This window comes from Varroa destructor, unplaced genomic scaffold (assembly GCF_002443255.2).
Source record: "Varroa destructor unplaced genomic scaffold, Vdes_3.0 BEIS01000001.1, whole genome shotgun sequence".
Classification (NCBI taxonomy): domain Eukaryota; kingdom Metazoa; phylum Arthropoda; class Arachnida; order Mesostigmata; family Varroidae; genus Varroa; species Varroa destructor.
This window is the reverse complement of record NW_019211454.1, coordinates 7,393,927-7,418,727: the sequence shown is the minus strand read 5'-3', so window position 1 is coordinate 7,418,727 and position 24,801 is coordinate 7,393,927. Positions and strand designations below refer to the sequence as shown.

Here is a 24,801-nt window from a genome sequence, read left to right as displayed (position 1 = left end):
AGTGAACAAAAGATGTACGTTACGCATCTGCATAAATGCTAACTTAGCATTGGCCTACCATAGGTAACTATTCTGTTTAACTGAATGCAAAGCACGCTCTATAGCGTGCTAGCAATCTTGCGTTATAGCGGACAACGCCTATACAAATGTCTAGAGACCGTCGCTGTGGCGATTTCGGCACAGCGCACTGCAAAAGTTACCTAAAACTTCGAGAAATTTCGAAAATTTGTTCTACTGCTTAAGTTAACCTTAACAACACAACGTATCGTGTAAAAAATACCTAGAGAATATTTCAACCTGGTGAAGTATTTATCTATAAAAATTGAATTAATTCACTTTGAATCAAATCATTCTAGTGAATTCACTTCTCCCTTACATATACTATTTTCGTATGTCTCAGCTTAACTTTTGCGCACTGCATAGAAACATAGAAAGTTTTTTCTTAAGTTATCCTGAAGTAAAAATCTCGTTTATCGTTTATTTTATTTAAATTTATCGTCTGCTTCCAGAGATCCACCTAATGCAGAACCTAATGTACTAATACCGAGTTGACACCTTCAGTACATCGGTGGATGTTGAATTGTTAAATGTTCAGTTGAACATTTGCTTTAATAACTCTCCGGTTAGCAAATGCGACAACCTTTTTCGTCGAAGCCGGAAAGTAGCGGAGAGGAAAAGCATTTTCAATCTGTGTCACGATAAGGAAAATCTGTATGAGTACCGTCGCGATGTTTCCGTTCCAACTATCAGTGATTTATATATCTCCTTTCCGCTTCGTTTTCTCCCCGCCAGTTAATTCACCTGCCAACGACTGGTTCGTTTATTTACAGAAAGCATACACGAACACAGTTAAGCCCCATGTCGCATATTGCTTCAGTCGTAGTGAACGATAGCCCCTACTAAAGAGCAGGTGTTAGCACAGCGGCGTTGCTTTTACTGCAGCACCGAAAATGGGCGTACGCGATTTATGGTAAAATCAATTTCGATGAAGTTTGATGTAGTTTGGTTTGAATAAATACACACAGTAACTGCTGTAGACAACACTATCCTCTAATCTGCGGGGACTATCGTATAGTCCATCGCCATTTAGGGACATGATTTCAGCCAGCGATAGCGACAGCGACAGCGGCCAGCAGACGACAAGTGTGCAGTACATCGTTTGTCGTGACCGAACTTGGAAGGGAAGTGAGCATGTGCTCAAAAGGCGTTTTACCCGCAAACCCAAATGAGCCCGTTGCTATTCCTCGTCGAATCGACTATTACCGTTGCTGGGACACAGCGGCCAAACTGGGATACACACGGACAGACAATCGAAGCAGACGATTCTCGCCGGCCCAACGCTGTTCTCCTAGGCGAACTGCAGCGCTGCTCGCTTGCACCCGCTCACCCATTCGCTCACTAACGACGAGTGCACGGGTGGAAGTCTGGCTGGCGCTAGCGGTAGTGTTGTTATGACTATTGCTGCTGATGCTGCCGCAATAGTAAAATGTGTCTAGTCCACAAGCAGCAGCGGTTCGGCTAGCAGTAGCTGTTGCTGGAGAACCAAGTGCAGTCTAAGCAGTGCAGGAGTGAACGGCTCCGGGACGAGAGTAGTTGGTGTCCGTACTGGGTTTGTGTTGTTGTGTACGTCGCTTCGCCGATTGAAAATTGGCAACAAATCGTTGTTGTTGTTGTTGTTGCCGGACGTCGTGCTCGATCAGGTCGACCCAATTAGGCACCCACCCATGAGGATTAGCTTAGCGGATGCGGTACAGCTTCTCATCGCTCAGGTCTTCATCACCGTCACCAGCACGAGCGCTACGAATGCGACTAGCGGTGGACAACGTGAGCACAGGGAACTACATAAAACACACGAAACTTCGTGACTTTATCATCGGCAGCGTCGGTGTACTGCCAATAAGTATTGCAGCGGCAGTAGCAGCATAAGCCAGAGCAAACACGGCTTCAAACGGTGTTGTCCTGCTGCAATAGCAGCTGCAGTGAGCAACGCCAATCTATCGGGAGTTCAGGTACCAGCTGTATTGCTACCATAGTATTTTACCATAGAAGCTTCCTGTAGTTCGTGTCTAGTACAATTGCAATCCCTGCTATTACCACGACAGGACTGCATGGCAGTAGCTCTAGGACAAGCTGTGTTGCTGTAAGCTTCCTGCGTTGTTACCCTGCCAGGTAACGATTATCGTAAGCCGTTTGGAGAGCCGAAACAAGCTGGGTTGAGATATTGCGGTTCAGTCGTTGTGTGTGCGTCGCTCGCTTCACTCTAACGTGCAGCATCGAAGTCCGTGCGGTATGCTTTTTCCGTTTTGTTTCTCGTGAGCATTGTTGCGCCTCAGTGCCAGGAAACGTGTGTCTGTAAGTGTTTCTGTATTGTGTATGTAAATTTACGTGAGTCGGCTACGCAAGGAGTAAAAGTGCGTACAACAGCATTGCTTGGCGCTGTGAAGTTAATCCTTCGGCTCTCACGGGCTGTTTAACAAAAGGTGAGGTAGTCGAAGCATCATTAGTCGATGTTGTAATAGTGCGACACGAGAGCCATAGCAGAAGCTGCGACGACAGTAGCAACGAAGGCTCCTGACTACAGTTAATGTGGCCTAAACGAGGCGTGTTGTGAAGAACATCCGAATGCAATGAGATGAGCCACCGCAGTCCCGCCCGCGTCCGGGAGGAGCTTTACCAGCGGATCGACGAGGATACTCCTGGCACACAACATCACCATGGTACGCCACATCGATCCCGCATGATAGAGCCTATTCGAATGCGCCGATGCAGACCATTTACCGTCGGCAGTATGAATTATGGATTGACTGAGTAAAAAATTCTGTGCAGATATTTGCCTGGCTTGACTCTATACGTCGGCCGCTTTGGCTTATTCGTAAAACACAAGTTTTGAGTTGCGTGCATGTTTGAAATGTTACTATATTTGATTGGTTAAAGACTTACACTAAGTTATTTTGTGAGATCATTATATATGTGCATGAGTCAATACCAGCGTACTTTGGCTTTATTGGTTTTTTGGTGGTATTTCGGTAGCAGCTGCTGGCATTATCACAGTGGTAGTAAGTATAAGAACGAGTGCTTCATATAAACGGTTTATCGTTGGCACAGATAGTAAAAGAATACTCAATCGTACTTTTGGCTGCGCATCTTGTACGTGTATAATACAAAGAAGCACAATGGCAAAATCACTTTGACTGTATTAACATTGGAATTGAGCTCACAGAGCCGAATAACTAAAACATTTAACAAAACGAAGTAGGACGAATAATTTTTATGTGAGGAAAAACTATATGTGCACATAAGCTACAAGGTCAGTGGCTATATGGGAATGTTTTTTTTTTGCTTATATCAACCCGTTACTTCAAGCATTAAGTAACAAATCAGGATATACTTTCAAATGGCCTAGCTAATGCCAGCAGTGCTGAGGCATTGATCTAGCCATCAGCTAACTGATTTGCATTCAAAGATTAGGATGTTTCACAGCACGCGGACAAATCAAACTGACTCTGTTTTCCCATATCTATTCCTGTGTATAAGTCAAATAATGTCAGGCTAGGTTGGGGGGAAAAAAGGTTCATTTCGCACAACATTTTATATACTACTATTATATTAACTGTACGGCACCGAATCTGGGAAGAAATCGCTGAAAATTGGCAGGCCTCATCCGCTCGTCATGCCCCCAACTCAGTTACCCGTCCAACACCTTTTCCTCTGATAGAAAAATATACTAGCAGACAGCACGAAAACACCCCTTGCAAGAACAGGAACATGTATCCAACCAGATTTAATAGATACTGTCAAGCACAGCAGATGAACGAAGTCAAGGTGGTCAAATATCGAGAATATTTTTCGGCTTTCTGAACGGTCTGTTGCCATCTGCGACCGCCACGAAATCCTTGTCTCGTCCGATGAGTGCTGCTGAGACATTGTGTCCGCTAACTAGACCAATGCTGGCCACAAGAACAACCTTCTATGGCTACTGTTAGTGGGATACCGTTGTGGTGCCAAGATGTCTCGTTGCTGCACGAACATCGCCGTCGAGCGAAAAGGCTGTTTTATTCACCCCCTGCTCCGCTAGCAGTCGGTGGCAGTGCGCAGATGACACACACTTCGGCGCCGGTGGATGCCAGATAGTTCAGGACTTCCCGGACCTCAGCAAACGCCAAAGGGAAGAGCATCGTAATGAGATGATTTGGCGCAGTATTAAACAGAGATATTCAACGCTGTCGACTCAGGAGTTGCCAACAAAAACGGACTCTATCATCTTTAACGCGTCAAGCTGCATTGAAAGGAGCGCATATATTGTACAGTTTCGTGCCTTTTTTAACGGTTCGTGGCTGTTTTTTCAAGAATCCGATATCTGAAGCTGCAAGAACTCTACCATTCTCTTTGCCAGCGTCTGGAATAGAGTTTTTCGTACAACCCCTCTGAAAAGTACAGGAGTTCTCTGCGAATCTATATGTGACCCGACTGTGGTTCACTATCATTATTGATGTGCACTCTGTACTATGTTCTCCGAGGAGTTCTTTGTTGGTGGGTGCCTATGAACGACTACGAAGAACTTGATAGAGTAGCTGCGATAGTCAACCCTCAACAACAGTTGCCAAATCAACAAACAGAAGCATTTTTACCGCAGTCCCTATTGAAACCGCTCCAGAAAGGCGATGAGCAACAAAGCGTGTATGCAAAGGATGAAGCGTCGCTGTTTCACGGAAAGCACGACAAAACGATGGCAGGCGATGCGAAACAAAGTGGGACTAGTGAAAACTGTACGGACAATTGTTACTATCCTCGTATGATGGCGCCTGTGCGCAAACAAGCTATTGAAACGAAAAGTCCTGTTAGAACAGAACCGACTTACGCAAATGTCGACATCTCGCTTTGTGTTTGCTGCCGCCACAACGCAGGATCATGCTGCGACAGCTACCACAGAAGTAGGACTCGACAAGCAGCTAAATGTTCTCTTCTTACCAGCAAAAATACGCCTACGAAAAAGCACTGTCGTTCCGTATAATGGATATACTATATTGTTATTTATAGTGAAAAGTATTTGTCACATATCTATTGTAGTTATGTGTAACGTCCAAATGATGATGCTGACATAGTTAAAAGGCACAGTTTTATAATGGTCGTGATCGCTTAAATCGTTTAGATTAGAGTCTTGTCCCAGATGATATTAAAACTATAACCAAGCTTTAACGTAAAGCCACTTACTATTTCATTTATATACATAGAAATGTTTCGTTTATCTTCAATTAATATATTCAAATTCGCTTTAACTGATAAGCTCGCGTTGCTTTCGTAACGAAACCTTCTTAAGCCACTCATACGCCAAACCAGTTAACTAAATATATATTGCATTATAAGAAAAAGAAGGACAGGAGGGTCCAAACTCCGCGAAAAGCATGTTTCTTGTTATGTGACTACTCTCGAGCTTTGACAAGCATAGCACACAAACTAGGTGAGTGGATTATGAATCGAGCAGTACACGAATTCGGCAAGCTAGCTTGATAAATAATAACAAATATAAATGCGTTTGTATCCTGTTGAAACCAATACTGAAGTGAGCCGTGCGCAACGTGTCCATTGATTTTTCACGACTAGTCGGTTTATAACTGCCATTGTTATCAGGTCAATATCACCTCAAATATTACGAAGTGTCCCGTTCTTTTACCTGCAAAACACGTAACGTTTATCAACTATATCTGCTTACAGACAGCCTATAATATTATTTATTTTAAAATATAACAATAAATATAGTTCCCTGAGCCGCAGGTAATCTTAATAGAGAAGTCGCAGCTTTTTCTTCCCAAATCTGTGTTATAATTGCTTTTTAGGACCATTATTTGTGATGTGACAAAGCCTTCTGATTAACTGACCAATAACTTCGAAAAGAAAGTGTGTGCAATTTTTTTTTGATAGATTTATCATTATTCAAGTGCGTACATGTGTACAGTGTGCACTGATGATTACTTCATGCAAATTGCATGTTAAATAAACTTGATTGATAACTATGAATTGTTAGAAAGCGAAATCTTATGGGCTTTTACAAGGTTCGCCAAAGCTAAACAAGTACTCCCTATCCTAGATTTTTTTTTGCTTAGGGTTTTCTAGAATTTTGTCTTAATGAATGTGTTTAATGAGCTCAATGTTTTTTTCTCATTTTTAATAACCTTATATTGGTTTACGTTGCATGCATAGATATTTAAAAATCGAGTAGCAATACGCCACTTTTCTCTGTACGTAGTGAGCCATCTTAGCAATCATCATTCATCTAAGGATTATATCAGTTACGAATGTTAGTGAAACGAGATGACCTTTCCATCTACAGTTTCTAATGTATACTGATTCGAATGGAAAGCTTAGTTTTGGGGAAGAAATTTATGGGATTAATCCATTTGTTCTGCCAACAGATATTTTATCAAATTATACTAGCCTCCAACGAAGTGCTAGAAGGCTACTGTTGGAAAACTTCAAACGAATTCTGCCTCTTGTCAAGACAAGATTTGATCATCTTAACATGCTCATGTTCTTACTTTTAGAACGCACTGTCTTTATCATGTAGAAGGATGAAATAAACTCACAGTAAATGTAACATTACCTTGAACATTCTAAGTTTTACACACGGCACTGCTGTTTGGCATTGGGCTTCAGACACTAACTTTCCGTATTTATCTACTAGGTTTCGATATATCTTCAACATAAATGTTGCTTTTCGTTTTTACCCATGTTTCAGGGAGTGGGGCAGGGAGTCCATTGCGCAGTCCACTCTATACACACAGGCATTCGAATTCGGCGGGAGGCAGTTCGGACGGCAGCGGGCCCCGGCCGCCACATCGAAGACATCAACCGCATCATTCATCGGGTTCGAGTCTCGAAATGGACTCCGTGCACCATCCGATCCACGGCGGATCCGCACACCACCATTTTATGTTACAACAGCAACAGCTTGGCCATAGACAGGATTCACCCGGTCATTACGGTACGGCACGACAGATTGGCAAATAGATCTATTATCTATAGGGTGGGCCAGAAATAGGTTAACAGCGGGGCATGGGATGTTAAGCAAGTTTGCCGGAAGAAATTGACTTCTTCGCCTTGCAATCATATGCTACTTATATCGTAAGTCTACCTTTTCTTATTGCAAGTATGTTGAGCGGCCGCTTTGTTTATCTTTGGCAAACTCTAGAGCGGGGTCGCTCCTACCTGCAAATCTACTTTTCACCATTCAATTTCAATAGATGTAAATAATGGAAATTATTGTTTTTGCTTTTTGTCTATGAAGAATATATCATCGACTCAACTATCCACTTATATGGTCTATATGTACCACCAAAAGCCCCTGTCCATTTGTCTGATCATTTGTCGGACTCCTAATGACTCTTTAAAGTCGATTCGGATTAATTTTTTATAGATAGCTAGAGTTTCATGTTGAGAAGATCTGCGGTGAAGATGGAGCCGACTGACCGGGCGCTTTCTTCCAAGAAGGAAGTTTGCTTTTTCATTACCATAGAGAAGTGTTCTATTGCTTGCTTGCCAATTGACAACAGCAACATCTTTCTCGCTTTCCACGTTTGAAGATAGCCCCAGAACAGCGTTTGCAGGCACCATGGCGGCCAGCGGTATCGTCCGTACTGAGATATTATAGTTTATAGACAAATGTATAGTTGTCGGTAGCTTCCAAATAACATACTGAAAGTGGAGTCGTGTATACTTCGAAGCTGCACATAATAACTGACGGCAGAAAAAATCAATTGCTATTACCAATCATCTCAATAACTCTCCCATAGAACTGACGTGAAACAACAATGACAGACGTAATTACGAAATGGCTAATTTATTAAACCTTGTCGATGATAAGAGTGACTGTTCGCTACTGGTGACTCATTGCTCTTACGCTTTACATTATTCCATTAGTCGAAAATGTATTTTTTAACATTCTTTGGAGTTATCCTTTTCTTAACCCTTAATAGATCAGCCTATGCACTCGTGCTCCTTTAAAAGTAATGATTTCTCAAAAGTATCGGTAAAACTCAGACTAGTCAGTTATAAACGTAATTGCAATTTCACCACATGTCCTGTGTAGTAGTGAGCGAAACGAGCAAGATTTGCATCATGCAAAAATGTTAGATGCCAGTTAGAACCAAGAAAGAGAGGAGTCCGGCACAGCGACTTTTCCCGTAATAGCACAGTGATGACGTATTTGCCTACCAAACTTCAACACATGCGAAGTAGTCTAGGTTCAACACGGGGCGATGACAAATTTTGTTTCGTATTGAAAAAAGCCAGTCGTCTGAATCAATGTGTAACGAAAATAGAATAACCAGGTATAAAACTCCAAACAGTTAGACACAGCAGCTGCTAGCAAATAGTCAAACGCACGAATAACACGAAAAATATAGGTTAAGAACGTCGATGGGGAGAGACATTCGTGCACTTTTTGACGGTTAACAGTTAACGTAGATCTATAAGAGAACGCCGCGACTAAATTCAAGCAAGAGTTAATGCATGATGGTGGCCTACATGCATATTCGACCCGTTGTTAGTGCCCGCCAAGCGCCCTGAAACCTGGACAAACAAACATGGTCATAAACAGTGAAATAGGCTCTCGAGTCATAGAGTAAATAGAATCGATATAGCTTACGAGCTGACTTAGATAGGCGCCCCTATTTAGAGCTGAATCATTTCACAAATCTATCCTGGGTCCTAAACCAGTGTATTTTGTGATGAAACTCTAGGCATTGTGAGAATTCGTTATGCCACGATAGATATAGAAATCTTTTTCGGATGAAGTAGAAATAAATGAGTTTCCCATCAATTGCTAGTAATTAACCCTGTACAACATTTAAAAATTAGTAACTTACATATGTATTACTATTATAACGTCGAGTGGCTACGTTACGACATAATACCCGTCATACCTTTTGGCTTGCTCTCAGTCTCGGTTTCTATACCACAACAGTAAATCCCACGGGCGCCATTTTGACTAGAAATTTTCCTGGTAGAAAACAAACTTCAACAACAGCTGTATACTAATTTTAGTCTTAATCTTTAATCTTAGGACTAAAATGACCAGAGTATATATACATGGTGAAAAAGTACTCGTTTCAGTGTGGCATACCAACCGTCACGGTTGGTATGCCACACTGAACGCTTTGTCACTCTTTGTTTAAAAGTATAATTGCATCAAATGCAAAAACAGAGAGCGGCGTGGCCTGCACGGCTATCGCATGTCATTTCAAGTAGAGCATGACCCACTCTGATCAAGCCTTTAGTGAGGGCAAGTCCTTAATGCTATACGAAAAAGGTAATTTCGAGAACTTCCTCACAGAATAAAAACAGCTGAGATCATTAAAAAAATTATAAAAACATTCGTACTAGATTTTAATCAACTTATTGTCACATTGCCCTTCGCGCTCTTTGTCTGCCTTGCCCACCAATAATACTTTTTGTAGACCAGTAACTTTCGTATACTCAGGCTGGTCGATATACGTACTGAAAGAAACACACGTTACCAGTCTTTAGCACGCACATCCTTTGACGGGTTCATGCTTGCCGCTGGTCTTCAATATTCACTTTGCTCGGTCTTCGCCGGTCAATCTTCAGCAACTAGCAATATTTCTAGTCGCACTTCGACAACCCTCTTTCTTTCCTAGCAGTAGCAAAACCCTCCATAGGCAGCAATAGTCAAAACGATACTAGCGGGTTCGTTAGAACCCAACAGTTCTGATAATGCTAATAGCTTTACTGTATTGTTTTACAAGAGTTGGCATTCTAGTTTTGCGAAAAAGGTAACGACGTGTAGTGTCGCTTTGTTCGTCCACCTCTATCTAGCAGTATCAATCAGTCTGTTTGGCCTTTGCGATGGATGTGTCTGCTTGTCAGAATAGGGGCTCTACTGTGCCGTTCCTATATGCCGACTTTGGCACGGATTAAGCAATGCAAAGGAATTGGTTTCTGCAAGTCGACCGCTCATGATTATTAAGCTATTGCGGCGCGCGATACAGCCGCGACCGCTCTGATCGACAATTCGCTTTGCTCACGAACCAGCGTTGTTGCAGCACGCGAACTGCGCAAAGCATTGTGATAACGCAGCACTACTGGGGTCTGGACCGTAATTAAAGCGACGGGTTATTCAGTTACTATTTACACGATTGCAGACAGTTGCCTTGATTCAGTCCGAGTCGACATACTGTAATTTTGACTGTTAGATGTTGCTTAGCGAATGGTTACAGACGCTCGTAAAGGAGACTATACGTTTGCCGTCACGTGCACAGCACAAAAACCAAAGGATCAATTCCTTCTGCCAACTATAGCGGTTTCTTCTGTGGCCATGTTTATGTTGACGTCTTTGTCGTCTGCTAGAATAGCATTACGCGTTCCGGGAGCTTTTTCCCTTTTCCTCATTTTACTGTGCATAAGTAAACATATAGAGAAGCCAAATCAGTGTTTTATGCTAGCTGTTTATCGTACATTCCCTATATGGAGTTTGAAAAAACGTTTTGTGCTGGAAATTACGTGGATCGTGCAGTCGATAACTAGCATCGTATCTAGAGCTAGTTTTCACCAAGAATAGATGACGCTCTGGCATAATTACTGTATCATAACCGACAATGGCTATTGACGCCGGTTCGCTATAGCTAAAATGGACAATGTTTCGTCAGACAAGTCGGCAGATTACATTCCAGCCCTTGTTTTACGTATGGTTTCACTTAATGGTCAATATCAGGCACGGAGTCAAACACTGACAGCCAAAGCGTTGAACATAGGTATCCTGAAAGTGCTAGCATCGTAGCATTACTAGGAGTGTCAGCTCCATTGTCTCAGTACATAGTGCGTAGGTCGGGTCTATAATTACGCATCTTAGATTTACAGCCCGATAAAATACTACTTAATTAGAGTACTTCCGTTTGCTGTCTCGCGCGTCCGTGCTCGTCAAAGCATCCAGTGCAACAAATAATTAATTTTTTATTATAAGCATATAGACAAACATGTCTCTATAACTTGCGGACAGATTGGTTCCTAAAACTGCCAGATTAAAATATTATGCACGAGTTCATATGATCAAGAACTTTGCTTACCGTTTGATTTCGTATGATTATTATGGTCTAGTCTCAGCGGAAGTCATATTCTATGCGGAATTGATTTTTTATATAGGAGTCTCTCAACTTCATAGGTAATAATCGAAGACTTGTACGGGGTGTACCAAAAATCTATACACAGTTTGAATAATTGTAACTCCAGTATCTATTTACGATTAATTAATATTTGAATTGCTTCTATCACGCGTGTTCAAAATTATGAGGATTCTGGCCAACACACGCTATTCACGGTGGGCTATTGATTTACAAACATTATATTGTTTTTATTGTTGTAGTATACTTTTGCTCGATCATGACTTTCAGATTTTTTAGTGTCGTTGATTTTCTGGCGTAAGCTCTTTTCTGAAGTACACCCCATGAGAAAATGGCCATTAGCATCAGGTACGGCAAACGGGCAGGGTATTCGATAGGACTTCTTCGTTCTACCCAGCTGTTTGGAATATTCTTATCAAAATGTGTCTTTTCATTACGGTGGTAATCTGTAGGTGCTCTGTCCTGTCAGATACGGAATATGTCATCCTAAAATTTAAGTAATTCACTGGATGGTCAAGAAAAAAATGACCTAATATATCCTCTGTCTTGAAATACTACATCACACAGTAATTCCTCCTAATAAATTTACAAAATATTCTTGTGTAATATGTGGATTTGCTTTGACTCCGGTGGGATTCATCCAATTTCAATGTAGCTTGATCGCTTCAAGGAGTTTTACTTAAAAACTGTGTATTCTGTTCGGATTTTTCCAACTATTTTTCGGAATATTATTTTCTTCGGTGCAAACCATTTTCACTGATGCAACGCACAAATCGTGGAATGTGCTACTTTCATTTATAACGCCCTAAAATACGACAAACGTCTGACTTGCTTATAGCAAGCATACGATTTGATCGTCATGGGATGCCTTTCTAGTGTTTTTCGGCTGGTAAACGTCGTTGACGTTGCTGGTCATCCGGAACGTCGTCTTTTTAAATCGTCGTTTTTTAAATTTATATTTTATTCAAAGCAATTGTTAACAACGTAAGTGGATCTTTTCGTATATTTCTGCATATTTCCTTCTGCTATACTTTCATACCTCTAATGATATTTTGAAATAAATTTTCTTGGTTTTAGTCTCGGTCCAATCTTATCTTCAATTAAACACCTCCTAAAAAGTTATGACGCATTGAGCAAAGTGTACATTTTTTTTGTATCAAGCAAAAATGTATTCTCCATTAATCAATTCATTTTTAGATTGCTATACAGGACTTGACGACATGGGTAGATATTCTTATGGTGCACTCTAACGTCTTGTAAATTTAGAGCTAAAATAATTTCTGAACGAGTTAATTGTGCATGCATATCTGACTAGTCCATTTAAGACCATTTGGTTTAATATATGATTTCTTCACAATCTGCTACCGCTAACTTCACTACCGCCTGATGGTGATGAGGGATAAGTAGAATATTTTCATTCAATTATTTCATTCAATTTCCATTTTACCAAATTGAAATTTCCATAAAACTTTGAATTTCCACCACATACAATTTCTTGAGAATGTACCCCTGTAATTAAATATAGTAGAATGGTACGTTTATCTATCTCATATTGAATAGGGTAAAAGAAACCTATGTGAGTCATGTAACAATGTGTCAGTTCACCGCGTACGATGAAATTTCCTGTTGATTTTGTACAGCATACACTTCACACGCTTCCGTTCACTTGTACCTTTGTACGTTAGTTGAGTGCTTATGTTACAATTGGTTCGAGTTTTATCATATTGCCGTTAGCGTCCCTTGTACGGAACTAATACGTTTACGTTGGTTCAGTGAAAAATAATGTCACTTGTTCTTTTCATCAGTCTCTACTAATAATTCTTTTCATTTTAGACTATGCCGTGGGATCCTTTATATTGAAATCTTCTGGCGAAGATTACTCCAGAATAAAGGGCTAGGATTGAACATGTACTCCATTTCTATTTTTGTAAAGCTCTGAACGAGCTTTCACTAGTGAATTTCGCCCAACTAAAAGAGTAGCGGTTACCGGGGCATTTTTAAGCTTGCGACACTGCAACCTAAGTTAGCCTAGAACTCTGCGACCAAGTCAACGCTATTGATCTATCGCGCAGTTAGGGTACTGTCTTAGACAAAATCCTTAGATAAAAACGCGACCGGTGGTCATAGGAGTCGTTCTCTTATCTAACAACAAGTATTCCTGTAACTAGTCGCTGTTCAATCCATTGCGTTTGAATGGTCTTCCAGTGTTGGTAGACCGTAGTGCTAGCATAACAACTGCGGAAACAATACGCCTGAGTCGTTCCCACAGCTTTTTTTTCACGCCACGATAAGCTTATCGAGGCTGATGACAAGGCGGTGTTGTGATCTGCACAAAACACTGCTCTAAAGAGAACTTGTGGACCCAATATATTCAAAGTGTGGCCTATAAGAAAAAAAAGCAGCTCAAGTGAAAATCTACTTTAGGCCGTTTAGGAAATTGCACCGACACCTCTTACGTTACATGTAGTATCGTAGTTATGATCATCGGAATTAAGAAAATTTATAAAATAGTTCATTCTACTGCTAGCAAGACGCTGCTACGTTTTTTTTTAGAAGACAAAATAGATGCACAAACAGCCACAACTGGAGATATACGCCGTATCAGCTAGCTATATCGCCAAGTTTTCCATTTGTCGAAAGTAACAAATCTTTCATGTTGTTCAGTGTCGACTACCCGTCGCATTTAATCCTCTTATTGAAGTAAGATTGGCTTGTACATAACCGAGAGCAGGGACAATTAGTGTAAATGCAGACAGATTCTATCTGTCTCCATTTTAGCCGTATCGCGACAGGGCATTGTCGTTATTAATTACAAAAGGTTGGATATCGAAGGGCAATGATATCCGAACAATACGGATATCATTGCCCTACCACAACAGTGGTCTGTTTTTTGGAATAGTCTATTTTTTAGGCTTTTTCTACCTGATGCAATCGCCTTTTTTTCGTGCTGCTGCTTCAACATATCGTTCGTTTTACCGGTTCGCAGTGCTGTGGTAGTTTCCATAATGCCCGAAAAAAAAAACGAGGAATGTAAAAGTAAAGACAGACAAGCTAACCAAACGATTCTAGCTCATGAGTCTTAATATAAGTCTCGGTAAAATAATGTTTGCCGCCTTTGGATGTATGATTTTCATTTTGGCGCCCTCTCGCGCCGCCACTTTTTTTCCTTACAGCGTATTCACTGCTGTACACTGTCTTTTATACGTAGAAGTAAGGCGGCTCAGCTGCGTTGTATTATCTTTCTCTCTCTCTTTCTCTCTCAGACACACACGCATAGATACATACACACATACACACTCACTCACTCACTCACGATCACACAAAGACAAAAGCACGCATACAAACAAAAACAGACACAAGCACACATACATAAATACAAACTCACAAACAACAACAAATACAAACAAACACACACATCTTCTTTGTCTTCTGCTATTATGGTCTGCAAATCATTTGGTCTGAAATGAATAGATTTAATTTATCGTTTCTGATAGGCATATCAGGGCAATGTATGTTGGTCGAGTTAGTTTATTGAATGACTGTAGACTATTGGGTTCCTTTGCTGCTCGACCCAATTCTCCAATGAAGGGAGACAGAGGAAAGGACCTTTGGAATGGTCCTGGAACTAGTCATGCGTGTCATAAAGACTACGCTTTTATCTGCGAATATTTACAGTCTCTACAAACAACTCGTTACGCGGAAGTTTCAATATTATTGTTGAACAGTAAACACGAGTAGTGCGGATCTGTTCAAAAGTGGCATATTCTAGTTTAGGTGGAGATTGTTGCTAAATTCAGCTAAGCACTGCTGGTCAATCAAAACGACAAGTAGATAATGAATTACTGGTGAAATCCTGGAGTACATAGATGAGTCAGTATTCGTATTGTTGTAATGGCTGTTATCATTTTTCTATGTGGTATCTCAGCTTAGTTTCTCTCTTACAAGGCTTTGAACGGTGGGAGACCTATGTGGCTGCGGTTAATATTGGCGGCGTTGTCTTCACTTCTATCAGTCCGGGCCTAGACTTCTGGCTAATAATCATCACACAGATGATAACCCAATGGAAATTATGTCCATTAAAAAAAAAATAGGTCTAATAGATGCTCTTATCGATTCGAATGTACAGAACAGCTAACTGGGTCTCACAGAATGATTTGACCTCCGATATAGATTCTATAGAGCATAAGAGACTGATTTCATCACGCTACAATTGATTACTAGGCGGTGTAATTTCGGCGATTTGTTTTTTTCTATTTTCGGCTGTTGTTGCTAGCCGTGTGATACTGCGCATTCGTATGGGCAAAGCTCCTGAGTGTATAATGGTGCGTGAATTCAACAATTTGCTGTTGAGCGGTTGAACACGTAGTTGAAACGCGACTGTCAGAAGATGGTATACTTATATTTTGGGCTACGATCAATTCAGCTCAAGGAATTTAGTACAACATAAATTACAATTTTTTAGAAGGCAGGTGCCGGCATTCGGCAATGCTGGAAACCAGCCTTAAATTCACGAGCTGGCATGATCGTTCTTTGACGTCTCTAGACAAAAGTTATCTTCCTCCATAAAGTTATTATACGTAGCGATGACTGCTGCACAACGTTACTTGATTTTGAGTCGTCTTTTAACTTCTAAATTTTGGGGGAAATCATGGTAGAAAAACAAATGTTCCTTCATGATCCAAAAAAGTTTGACGAAATACCTACGTAACCTTTCGCGATTCAGTCAAAGATAAAAATCCACTAATGCGTAAAGCACTCATTTTCTGACCTGTGTGTATTTAAGCAAAAATCCAAAAGTTTGAGAGTAGGAAATTTTAAATCGACGTTCCCCTGCTAGAAAAAACAGAAATGATCCACACGGCCGCTGTCCCATGTAGCCTTACCTTTCCCTCTATATAAATGAACATTTCTATAGATCTATAACTGTACGAATGTGCCCATAGACGAACATGTAGACCTTTTAATATAAATTAGCGCCTGTATATTATTTGCTAGTGTACACAGTGTGGTGGTCTTTCTCACAGTTAGCCTTTTTGGCCCGTAGGAATGTCACAGTACGAGCAGATCGGTGGTGGAGTACTCTACGAAGGGGTCGGCCAAGGCCAAGTTCCCCTGAGGCCACTGCAACACTACCCAGGCCAACAACAACAATTTCTACAAACAACTGCCACGCAACAGCACCTACAACAGCAACATCAGTCTCATGGGGAACATCATCATTCATCCAGCCCGCACAAGGTCAAGGAATTGGAGGAAGCCCGTCAGAGGATTACGCAGATGGAAAAGACCATGCGGTTAGTGTGTGATTTTGCGAAAGTTACACCGCAGGTTGTGCAGTCCGGTTATCGGCCTCTAGAAATAGTTATTTAAATCTGTAAACAGTCCGCTTAACGGCGATAACGTACCTGCGCGTTTATTCTTAAATGTGCTAGTTACTTTTTTCTTTTAGCAGTTGAATTCGTGTCATTTTATTTTTACTCATTACAAGCTGCATCCCGGCAATAAATTGCTTTAAGGTATCACAAAAATATTTCAGGACCCCGTTCCACATGGTTCAATTTCTAGCTCTATCAATACCATTTCCTACATTCATTAATTTCCATATATAAAATAACCCAACAACTAATTAATTTATCACTTTCGAGCCTTCATGCTGCATAAGATTACCCCTGCATTGTGTGCTCCGCCCGGTCTAGATGCGTTGTTTTGTTAGGTTATGGTCTCAGCCGAGATGTTGTGTTTTTCCGCAGTAATTATTATTATTTTCGTCTGCTGCAGACGAAAATGCCTGCGAAGCACCGCACTTATTTGAACACATAGTGAGCGAAAAATCTAGTTACTCGCAAAATAATAAAAAAGAAAATAAGAACTGCACCACTATAATGAGCACTTTAACGATCTTGTCCGAGCGGGATGATTAGAAGTGGCAGGGTCCTGATTCTAGTTCTGTAGACCCCCATGTTTTAGCAGAACCTGGAGCTAGAAATAGGCGGCATTTATGCGATAGGTTACGCATGTACATGGTTTGGATAGAAAAGCCATATTTAACAGAATAGGGAAACTTTTAGCCGCAGCTAGATAAGCTTTTTGAATTGTGCCGCGTATCGTGTACAGTCGTATCGTGTAGTTTCACAGCTCACTCAGGCGATGGCCAGTGACTGTTCATGGGAAAGATAGATTCCAACCTCAAAGAAGATTGGGCCGTTTTCAGTGAAGCTGCTACAGAACTATATCAACGAATGGGTATTCAGCTGAATACTATACTATACTAAGTCTGATTGAGATTTGTATGCCATGTGGTTATCTGTCGTTGAACGGTAAGTCCGTCCTTTCTGGGAGCCCTTACTCCGTAAATTTCTAAGACCTAAGCATAAGTAGGTTGAAATTATGCCATAACTAAAGGCATACGGGTTATGGCAAAGTAGATTTTTTTTATCTGTAGGCTATATTTTGATTTGTCTGATTTTCTTCATTTCATTAACACTGTCAGTTGTGACCATACTCAACTTAGATGTATAAATGTAATAATAATGTAATAATGTGTATAATGTAAAGAGTCGCTGGGTGGAACTTCTCGTATTTTGTGTTTGACGTTGGACTGTGCAGAGTGCACACTCATCTTTGTCGTGAGCAACAATTGAAGTGATTAGATTTTGATGTACAATCAACTATTGCAAATGCACAGTGTTTGTGTTATTTGAAACTAATACTTTGTCTACTTTCAGATGGACCCTGTTTTGCTTGCATTTATTCTGTACGATTTGGGACATTGCTATTGGCTACGACCAGTTATTACTTGTTAAAACCGTTAAAAGTCGTTCTTGATAAATTTAATGTAAATCCAATAACTTTTGGCGTCGCATCTCGCTTTAGTATTCGCTCGGCAGTCTCGCCTAAGAAGTGTCATAGATTTGTCAACGGCAAAAAACCATACAGATCTGATTGAATAACATATTTGTTTACGTGAAGCGTGAGAAACAATATTTTTAGTTATCAATTAAAAAGTGATATGGCCGCGCTGCGAGCATGGAATCATCTGTGCACCGGGCATGCATAGCCATCCTCTACAGTCTCGTAATGTTTTTCGTAGGCCTGCCGTGTTCGCTGCAGGAATTATTACTTAAATATAATGCTCTGTACAGTCTGCCCGATGGAAGTGAGAAAGGGCGCAAGCACGTTATCGCGTCGCTTACGCACCGTCTCTAAGAGGTTAGAATAGGTCATATACTAGAATTTTTCACATACAAGTAATGTACGAAGTCGTCCGAAATGTCGTAACTAATAAATGGCTATGATATTTGTCCGAGACAATGGAACGCGAGCCATACCAACATAACTTCTAAGCAAGGCCTTCACCGACTTCATCGCCCGAAGCGTCTTCGAATATATGGACGCTGTGTGTACTGATGTTATCGACAGTTGAACCCAGACGTAACCATGCGGCAGGCATCGGTGGCTGTGTCTTAGCCGGGCCGTTTGCTCGATCTAGATCGAACGCCCTGCACCCGCGATCGCTTTAAACGAACTTGTATTTGTACTTGCAGATGAACAATATGTATTTGTATTGCTTTCCATGGCAACTACCTGAACGCGATGTAACTGTCATTATTTGATAGCCCTAATTCATACCTGACAACTGACTTGGATCCTCTACGAATTGCTACCGTTAGGAAATATGCTGTACCTGTGGGTTTACTGTTTTCTCACTACCGCTTTACTACTGTTACGATACGTTGACTACAACGAAACAAACACCGTTAAACTAAACCGTTTTTATCGCTAGCGAGACAGTTCTTAAACAATTGTCCTTTGCTACTCGTCACGTATATCGTAATGTCAGATTCAAAGAGACGAACCTCTATAACTTTGAATCATCGTATCAGGACGACACTGTTCAACCATGAGAGCATCGTGTTGCATACACACGTGTCAATACTTATCCTGACAAATGCCATTGCCTCCTGCCTGCATAGGACACAATTGCTATGCTCGACCATAATCTTTTCTATGTTTCAACTCCTGTTGTTTCCCTGTTCCTAACCGACAGCCAATAAGGTTCTAGCTATATAGGTCCGCAAACACCGGAGCTACCAGCTTCTATAAACAGTCAGTGCGATTCAAAAAACGATTTCAGAGGCAAACGGGAAACTGCAATAGGCATGTGGTAGGTCAACATGCCTCGCACACAAATTAATCATCGTTTAACTGTGCCGTAGATTGACCATTGTTCTCACGGTAATGGCTGAAGTAAGTGTCACTTATGCTGGCGGCGAAATGCATGTTCTTGCAGCAAATCAAAGATTGTCGGTACGCTTTGTCAGTTTGACAAAAAATTATCGACAGACGACAGGGTCAAAACCGTTTTTAGGACTCCTTTTCGTAGACCTGCAATGTCTCGATTATCCAATGCCTTAAACAGTGTAGAAACGTCAGGGTTCCAACGAGATGATAAAATTTGTCATTTGTTGATCTTTTCTTCTTCACCGATGCATCTTAAACTGCGCCCGACATCGAAAAATACCGCTCTCTTAAAGCAGTATCGTTGTCATGCGCCGAGAAAGTGACATAAAACGCTATTCGTGTCCGTTCTTTCGGGCTGTCTTGTCCGTCCGATGGATTACTGAAGCTTGTTAGTCGCGTACGTGGAACCACCCTGTAGTGCTGCGTAGAAATAGACTTTGATTCACAATAATAGAACAAGCCCATCCTGTAGAGAGATTGAACTGTTGTCGAGTGACTGTACCATTTGCCGTTTTCCGATGAGGCCTCTCATTTGCTAACTGTTTCTATAGCAAATGAGTATTCCTAGCTTGTGATATCTACATACTGTCTACATAGATAGACAGTGGAACTTAGCGAAACGCTGTCGTCGTCACGGTTTTAACCGAGGTCGTTCATGCTATTGGCATTGTTATCGATGCAGCTACTCCTACTACTGCTGCTGTTGCTATAGGTGGCACGCAGGGCCCCAGACCGATATACTCAGTCGATCGACAATTCGATTACGCGTCGTAGTCTTATTAAATTACGTATCGTTACGTTCTACCCTTGTCCCGAGACTAACAGAGACCGTGACAATAGCAATTACCGTCGTCGTCACCGTAGCAGCAATACGTGTTGTAGTTGCGAACGGCAACTCACGTGTTGTCTGTTAATGAGAAAACATCAGCGGACATCAACGCGTGACTCAACAGCATTATTCTTATAGCTATAGAGAAACCGCAACCGTAGCTTTCGGTTTCTCTATAGCGTCGAGCGACCACAACAGCCAGCAGCAAGGATGAAAGGTTTCGACCTCTAATCATTATTAAACTACTAGAAATGGTATGGCTGTTTGTATATATTGCTCGTTGGTCGGTTTAACTATGTCATAGCTTATTTCTTGCTATTTATTTTTTTCTGGTTTGTCATCGTTTGTGCAATACAGTGACACTCTTCAGGAGTACCATACAGAGGCATCCTTTTGCGTCTTGTGCGCGTTCGGCCCATTTCGAGAGACGAGAACCTATCGAGACTCTCGACTCGAGCGTTGACTTGAGCAGTTTCTAGGCCTACCTCATTACCTTTTTTCTATGCAATATGTTTGACTCTTGTGTGTACAATTGCGTAAGAAGCAGTGATCATAACATATTTCATCGAATCTGCTGCTTGCTTAGAATCCCTTACCCTACTGATTGTTGCTTTCGTCTGCGTGTAAGAGCGCAACGGCCCATGAATTAAATCGTCACCGAGATTGTTCAACAGTAACTCATTTCGATACTACACAGTACTCTCGAGTCAGCGTCCCCTCCATAGTACCGAGTAACGTGGAGTCAGGGAGCTCAAGGAGTAAAGATAAAGTGACGCAAAGCAAGAAATCATGTGTTCAGGCCACCATAAGACACGCCCTTTTCGTAAAACCTGCCTCGCTGACAGATTGTTAAAGAACGTTTACCGCATTAGCATGCATCAGCTCCCTCGCTTTTTCGCCCATCTCATTCGAGTATTTAACATGTAGATAAGCACACAAACAATAAGTATAGCAATACAAAAAGGCAATCTCAGGAACAGCTTAAATACGATCATTGCCATGTGTGGCTGTATCGAATACATACACGGTGGCTTATTAAATACTGCCATTTTTCTAGACTGCGTTTGTCGCTTTGGCTCTAATCCATGCGCCTCTTCAAAAGTAGCACGGTGCCTGTAAAAGTTACGTAACAAGCGCGCGCCAGATACAGCAAGGCGGTGTGACGGTACGCTAACGCGGTACCTAAACAAGCAACGAAAGCACAGGGATGCATGAGCGAATACGCACCATCTAATAATGATGGCGTGGAGCAGAACTCAAGAGTAAAATGAAATGACTACTCTACCATCAGATGTGGGCGCATTCTTTGGAGCCACAGCAAGGCAAGCAGCTAGCTAAGCATATGTGTGAAAAAAAAAAAGGCCAACTTGGTCTCTATGGATAGGCGAAACGGTAGGCGGTGATGAAGATTTCGGTAAGGGCTGAAATAGCCAGGACCAATATCCTCGCAATGGGCAACATTGTCTGAGGTATTGTAGAACCCTACTTTTAGTATTTTACGGTATGTGAATGTTATGGTGTGCCGTTGCTTTTCTGTACTTTTACCTATTCTTAATTTGTCTGTACTTTTAGTATTTTTCATTATTTTAATTTTAAGTACGATTGATTCCCTTTAATGGCCAATGGGTGAACTCAACTATACCAACTGACTTATGAACGGTTACTGAGTTTAGAATTCGGCAGGCCTCAAGCCTAAATAGCGCTCATCCAGTTTGTGAAACAAATTTTAGTAAACAAGGGAGTCAATTCAAATTTAACATGGCTGTTAGGGCCCAAAACGGCTCGTATCGATTTGGATGCCTGAAACTTACACTAATCAATCAATCAACGTTGCTTTGAATTTTAGTTGGTGGTCAGACTGTACTAACAACTGGCGAGATAAATGGAGCAAAGCTCGCGCCGAGCGAAACGAGGCCAAAGAGGAACTCCGACGTATGCGGACGACCTGTGAACAGCATACGAAAGAGGTGAGCCTGTTTTGAGTGGAAAATGCAGTCGCACCAAGTAGTTACCTGAAAAGTGAAAAGGGCAGGCGAACGCCTAGGGGAGCGTAGGGAAGATGCGTAGGTTGGAAAGCTTGTTGGAGATGACGTAACAGAAAAGGTGGCGAGTTTTAGTGCAGGCCTCACTGACCCATGTCCTAAATGAGAATCTTATATTTTTTCGGTACTTTTCGTCTCATAGGAATGAAGTAGAAAAAGACGATAATATACTAAAATACGGTCACTGATATCTGGTAACATTGGAAAACGAAAAGAGGTTTATTTCAAAAGCGTTTGGATCTTCTTGTTATATTATTCGAGTGTCCAATTCGTTCCGCACACGCACACTGAGCTGTTCTCTCATTCGGCTAATATAATCTAACCTACATACAATACAAATACTCTATTAAGCGGCGAATTAATTTCAAATAATTAAAATTCTCTTTGCTTTCAATGTCTAATCTATGGTACTTTGGAAGGTACCATAGCATAGAGCACGATCCCGTCGTGCCATTTCCAAATTGTTACGTTGCTTCCTAAATTGGAGACGTGCCTGGTCAATGACGCCTAGTAAATAGCTGCCACTGCAAATTTGCCCTTCTTGCCAACTGCGATTTTTAGCTCGAGTCTCTAGCGTCGGAGCGAGGCACGCTCGAACAAGAGATTATCAACCTCCGCTCGGAAGTTCACCGGCTTAAGGAGATAGGTGAGCGACGTGTGGTGACTCGCGGAGCTGAAGGCCCGGCCGGCTCTCCCTTACCATCGCGGCCTTCGCCAACCCATACTGAAGAAACTACCGAGGGCAATACTACGCCGGACAATACGACCCGTTCATCGAATAATAATAATAATACTCATGCGCTTGCCGAGTCGCTAATGCTCGACAAACGGAGGTGAGAATCAGTCAACGTAGTCAATTAAGTCTCTACCGGGGCGTAGTTCCGGTATTTTAATATCTAGCATCAATTTTAGGCCAAAAGCCTTTGTCACAATCTTGTATTTGGATAGTTGCAAGATTTCGAAATAGTCATTCGTCCTCAGCACTGCGATGGGGATGCGAAAACTAGTGAATCTCTCTCTTAGGAACGTTCTATATGAAGTAAGATACTGACGGTAAGATCAAATTAATCTTGGACTGTTTTCGCTTCAACGGCTGAATTCGTACGATTCAGATTAAACACGCCAGAATTAAATTACGAAAGTCCTGTATCTATAGAAAAAATTAAGAACCGCAATGGGAAGCAGAATGAGGTCCCTAACTAAACTGATGGTAGTTTAAAGGAATTGCAGTACGCACATATTTCATGAGTCTTATTTTACCTCCAATTAATCGACATATTAACACTCAGCTAAAGGTAATGACAACTCGGCGTCAATTGACGTCTTACCTTGTCGGTAACAAGTTAATAGTAATATTAAATTGAGTCTTCAGAAGTGTTCAATGGTAAACAGATGTTTTGGACGTTTTCTGTTTAAAATGTGCCCTTGAGTACAACCTTGGATTCTTCTCATTATTGAAATTTTTCGTGACAATTCTATATCGACCGAGAAAAAAGCTATTGAAAAAAAGAGTGACTAAAATATATTACTATAACACTAAAAAAAGCACAGAATTTCACCTACATTATTAAAAACTTCCCTTATATGTACGTCGTCATTCCCTGCGTCTACCAAACGTTTAACATTTCAAGTCCTAGCAAAAAGTTCAGTATAGAAGAAGTTGTTTAGCCTGTTCTTGCCACCCTTTTTATTATTAAAGCTACGTACTGGTATGAATTCCTTTTTTTTTTTATAATTGAAAGAGAAGGTATTCTGTTATTGCGACGTCTGGAGATTCCCTTATGGATGCGAAGAGACCAGCAATGCAAATGGTTTTAACGCGATATGCTGCCCGTCACTGCCTAAGAATGGCGACTTTACCTTGACTGTTGGCTTTCTAGCCTCCTGTACACCATGCAACTAAGCTATGTACAGATTTGTGTTGTGTTGATTGTTGACCGTCTCACTATACCCAAACACTTCGTAGTGCGTGAGACTTAGCTAGTCCGAACAAAGTTTTTTTATTATAAAGAATTTTGGCTCAGCTTGAGGCTTACACATACCTTTTTAACTTCATATTGATATAAAGACGCTACTTTTCGTTACCCGCAACAATTCTGTACAAAAATCTGTCATCGTTGTCGCCTGATTGCTCAAAATCGAGCAAGATGTTCAAAAGCAAGAAGGCAAATATAAGTGTCCTATAGGGTTTTTCATTCAGTTATGAAGCACCTAGGCTACTGTTCTTTGATAAAATCCAATAATTCAATGTATCCTATCATGGTCAAGTTTTTGCAGGGCCCTTCCTCTGCCAATTCACCGGGCTTTTTGCTAGTCGTGTTCTTAAAGATTGAATTCAGGTTATCTTTAATGGCCGATCGCGCCGCGAGGTGCCTTTTAGTTCCAAAGCGCCATCTCTGAACAGAAATTAAGATTCGGACTCTTGAAGACTAGCGAGCACATAAGCTTGCATGTGTCTTACGTAGCTGAGGCAGGAAGGATCAGTTCTTCCACAATTGTAGAGCTTTATTTCTAGGCTTTAAAGGACATTGACATCGCTGGTTTCAGTAGCCGGCGA

General features: G+C 41.3%; 1 protein-coding gene across 10 annotated transcripts in view; it reads left to right on the top strand.

The window, feature by feature from the left end:
- The first annotated feature begins 46 nt into the window (after positions 1-46).
- Positions 47-24,801, top strand: part of LOC111243812 (uncharacterized) — a 42,102-nt gene continuing 17,347 nt past the window's right edge. For 8 of the 10 annotated variants that reach the window (XR_015317341.1, XM_022789945.2, XM_086975169.1 and 5 more), the window contains exons 1-5: positions 510-2,717; positions 6,734-6,979; positions 16,177-16,426; positions 22,049-22,169; positions 22,806-23,077. Coding sequence is in view for 9 of the 10 variants with exons in the window: in XM_022789945.2 (XP_022645680.1) it covers positions 2,633-2,717; positions 6,734-6,979; positions 16,177-16,426; positions 22,049-22,169; positions 22,806-23,077 (974 nt within the window). In the remaining variant the exon portion in view is untranslated. Of the gene's footprint in view, positions 64-509; positions 2,718-6,733; positions 6,980-10,479; positions 10,716-16,176; positions 16,427-22,048; positions 22,170-22,805; positions 23,078-24,801 lie in introns of those variants that run through there. The other 2 variants (XM_086975161.1, XM_086975189.1) reach the window with 2 other exon arrangements.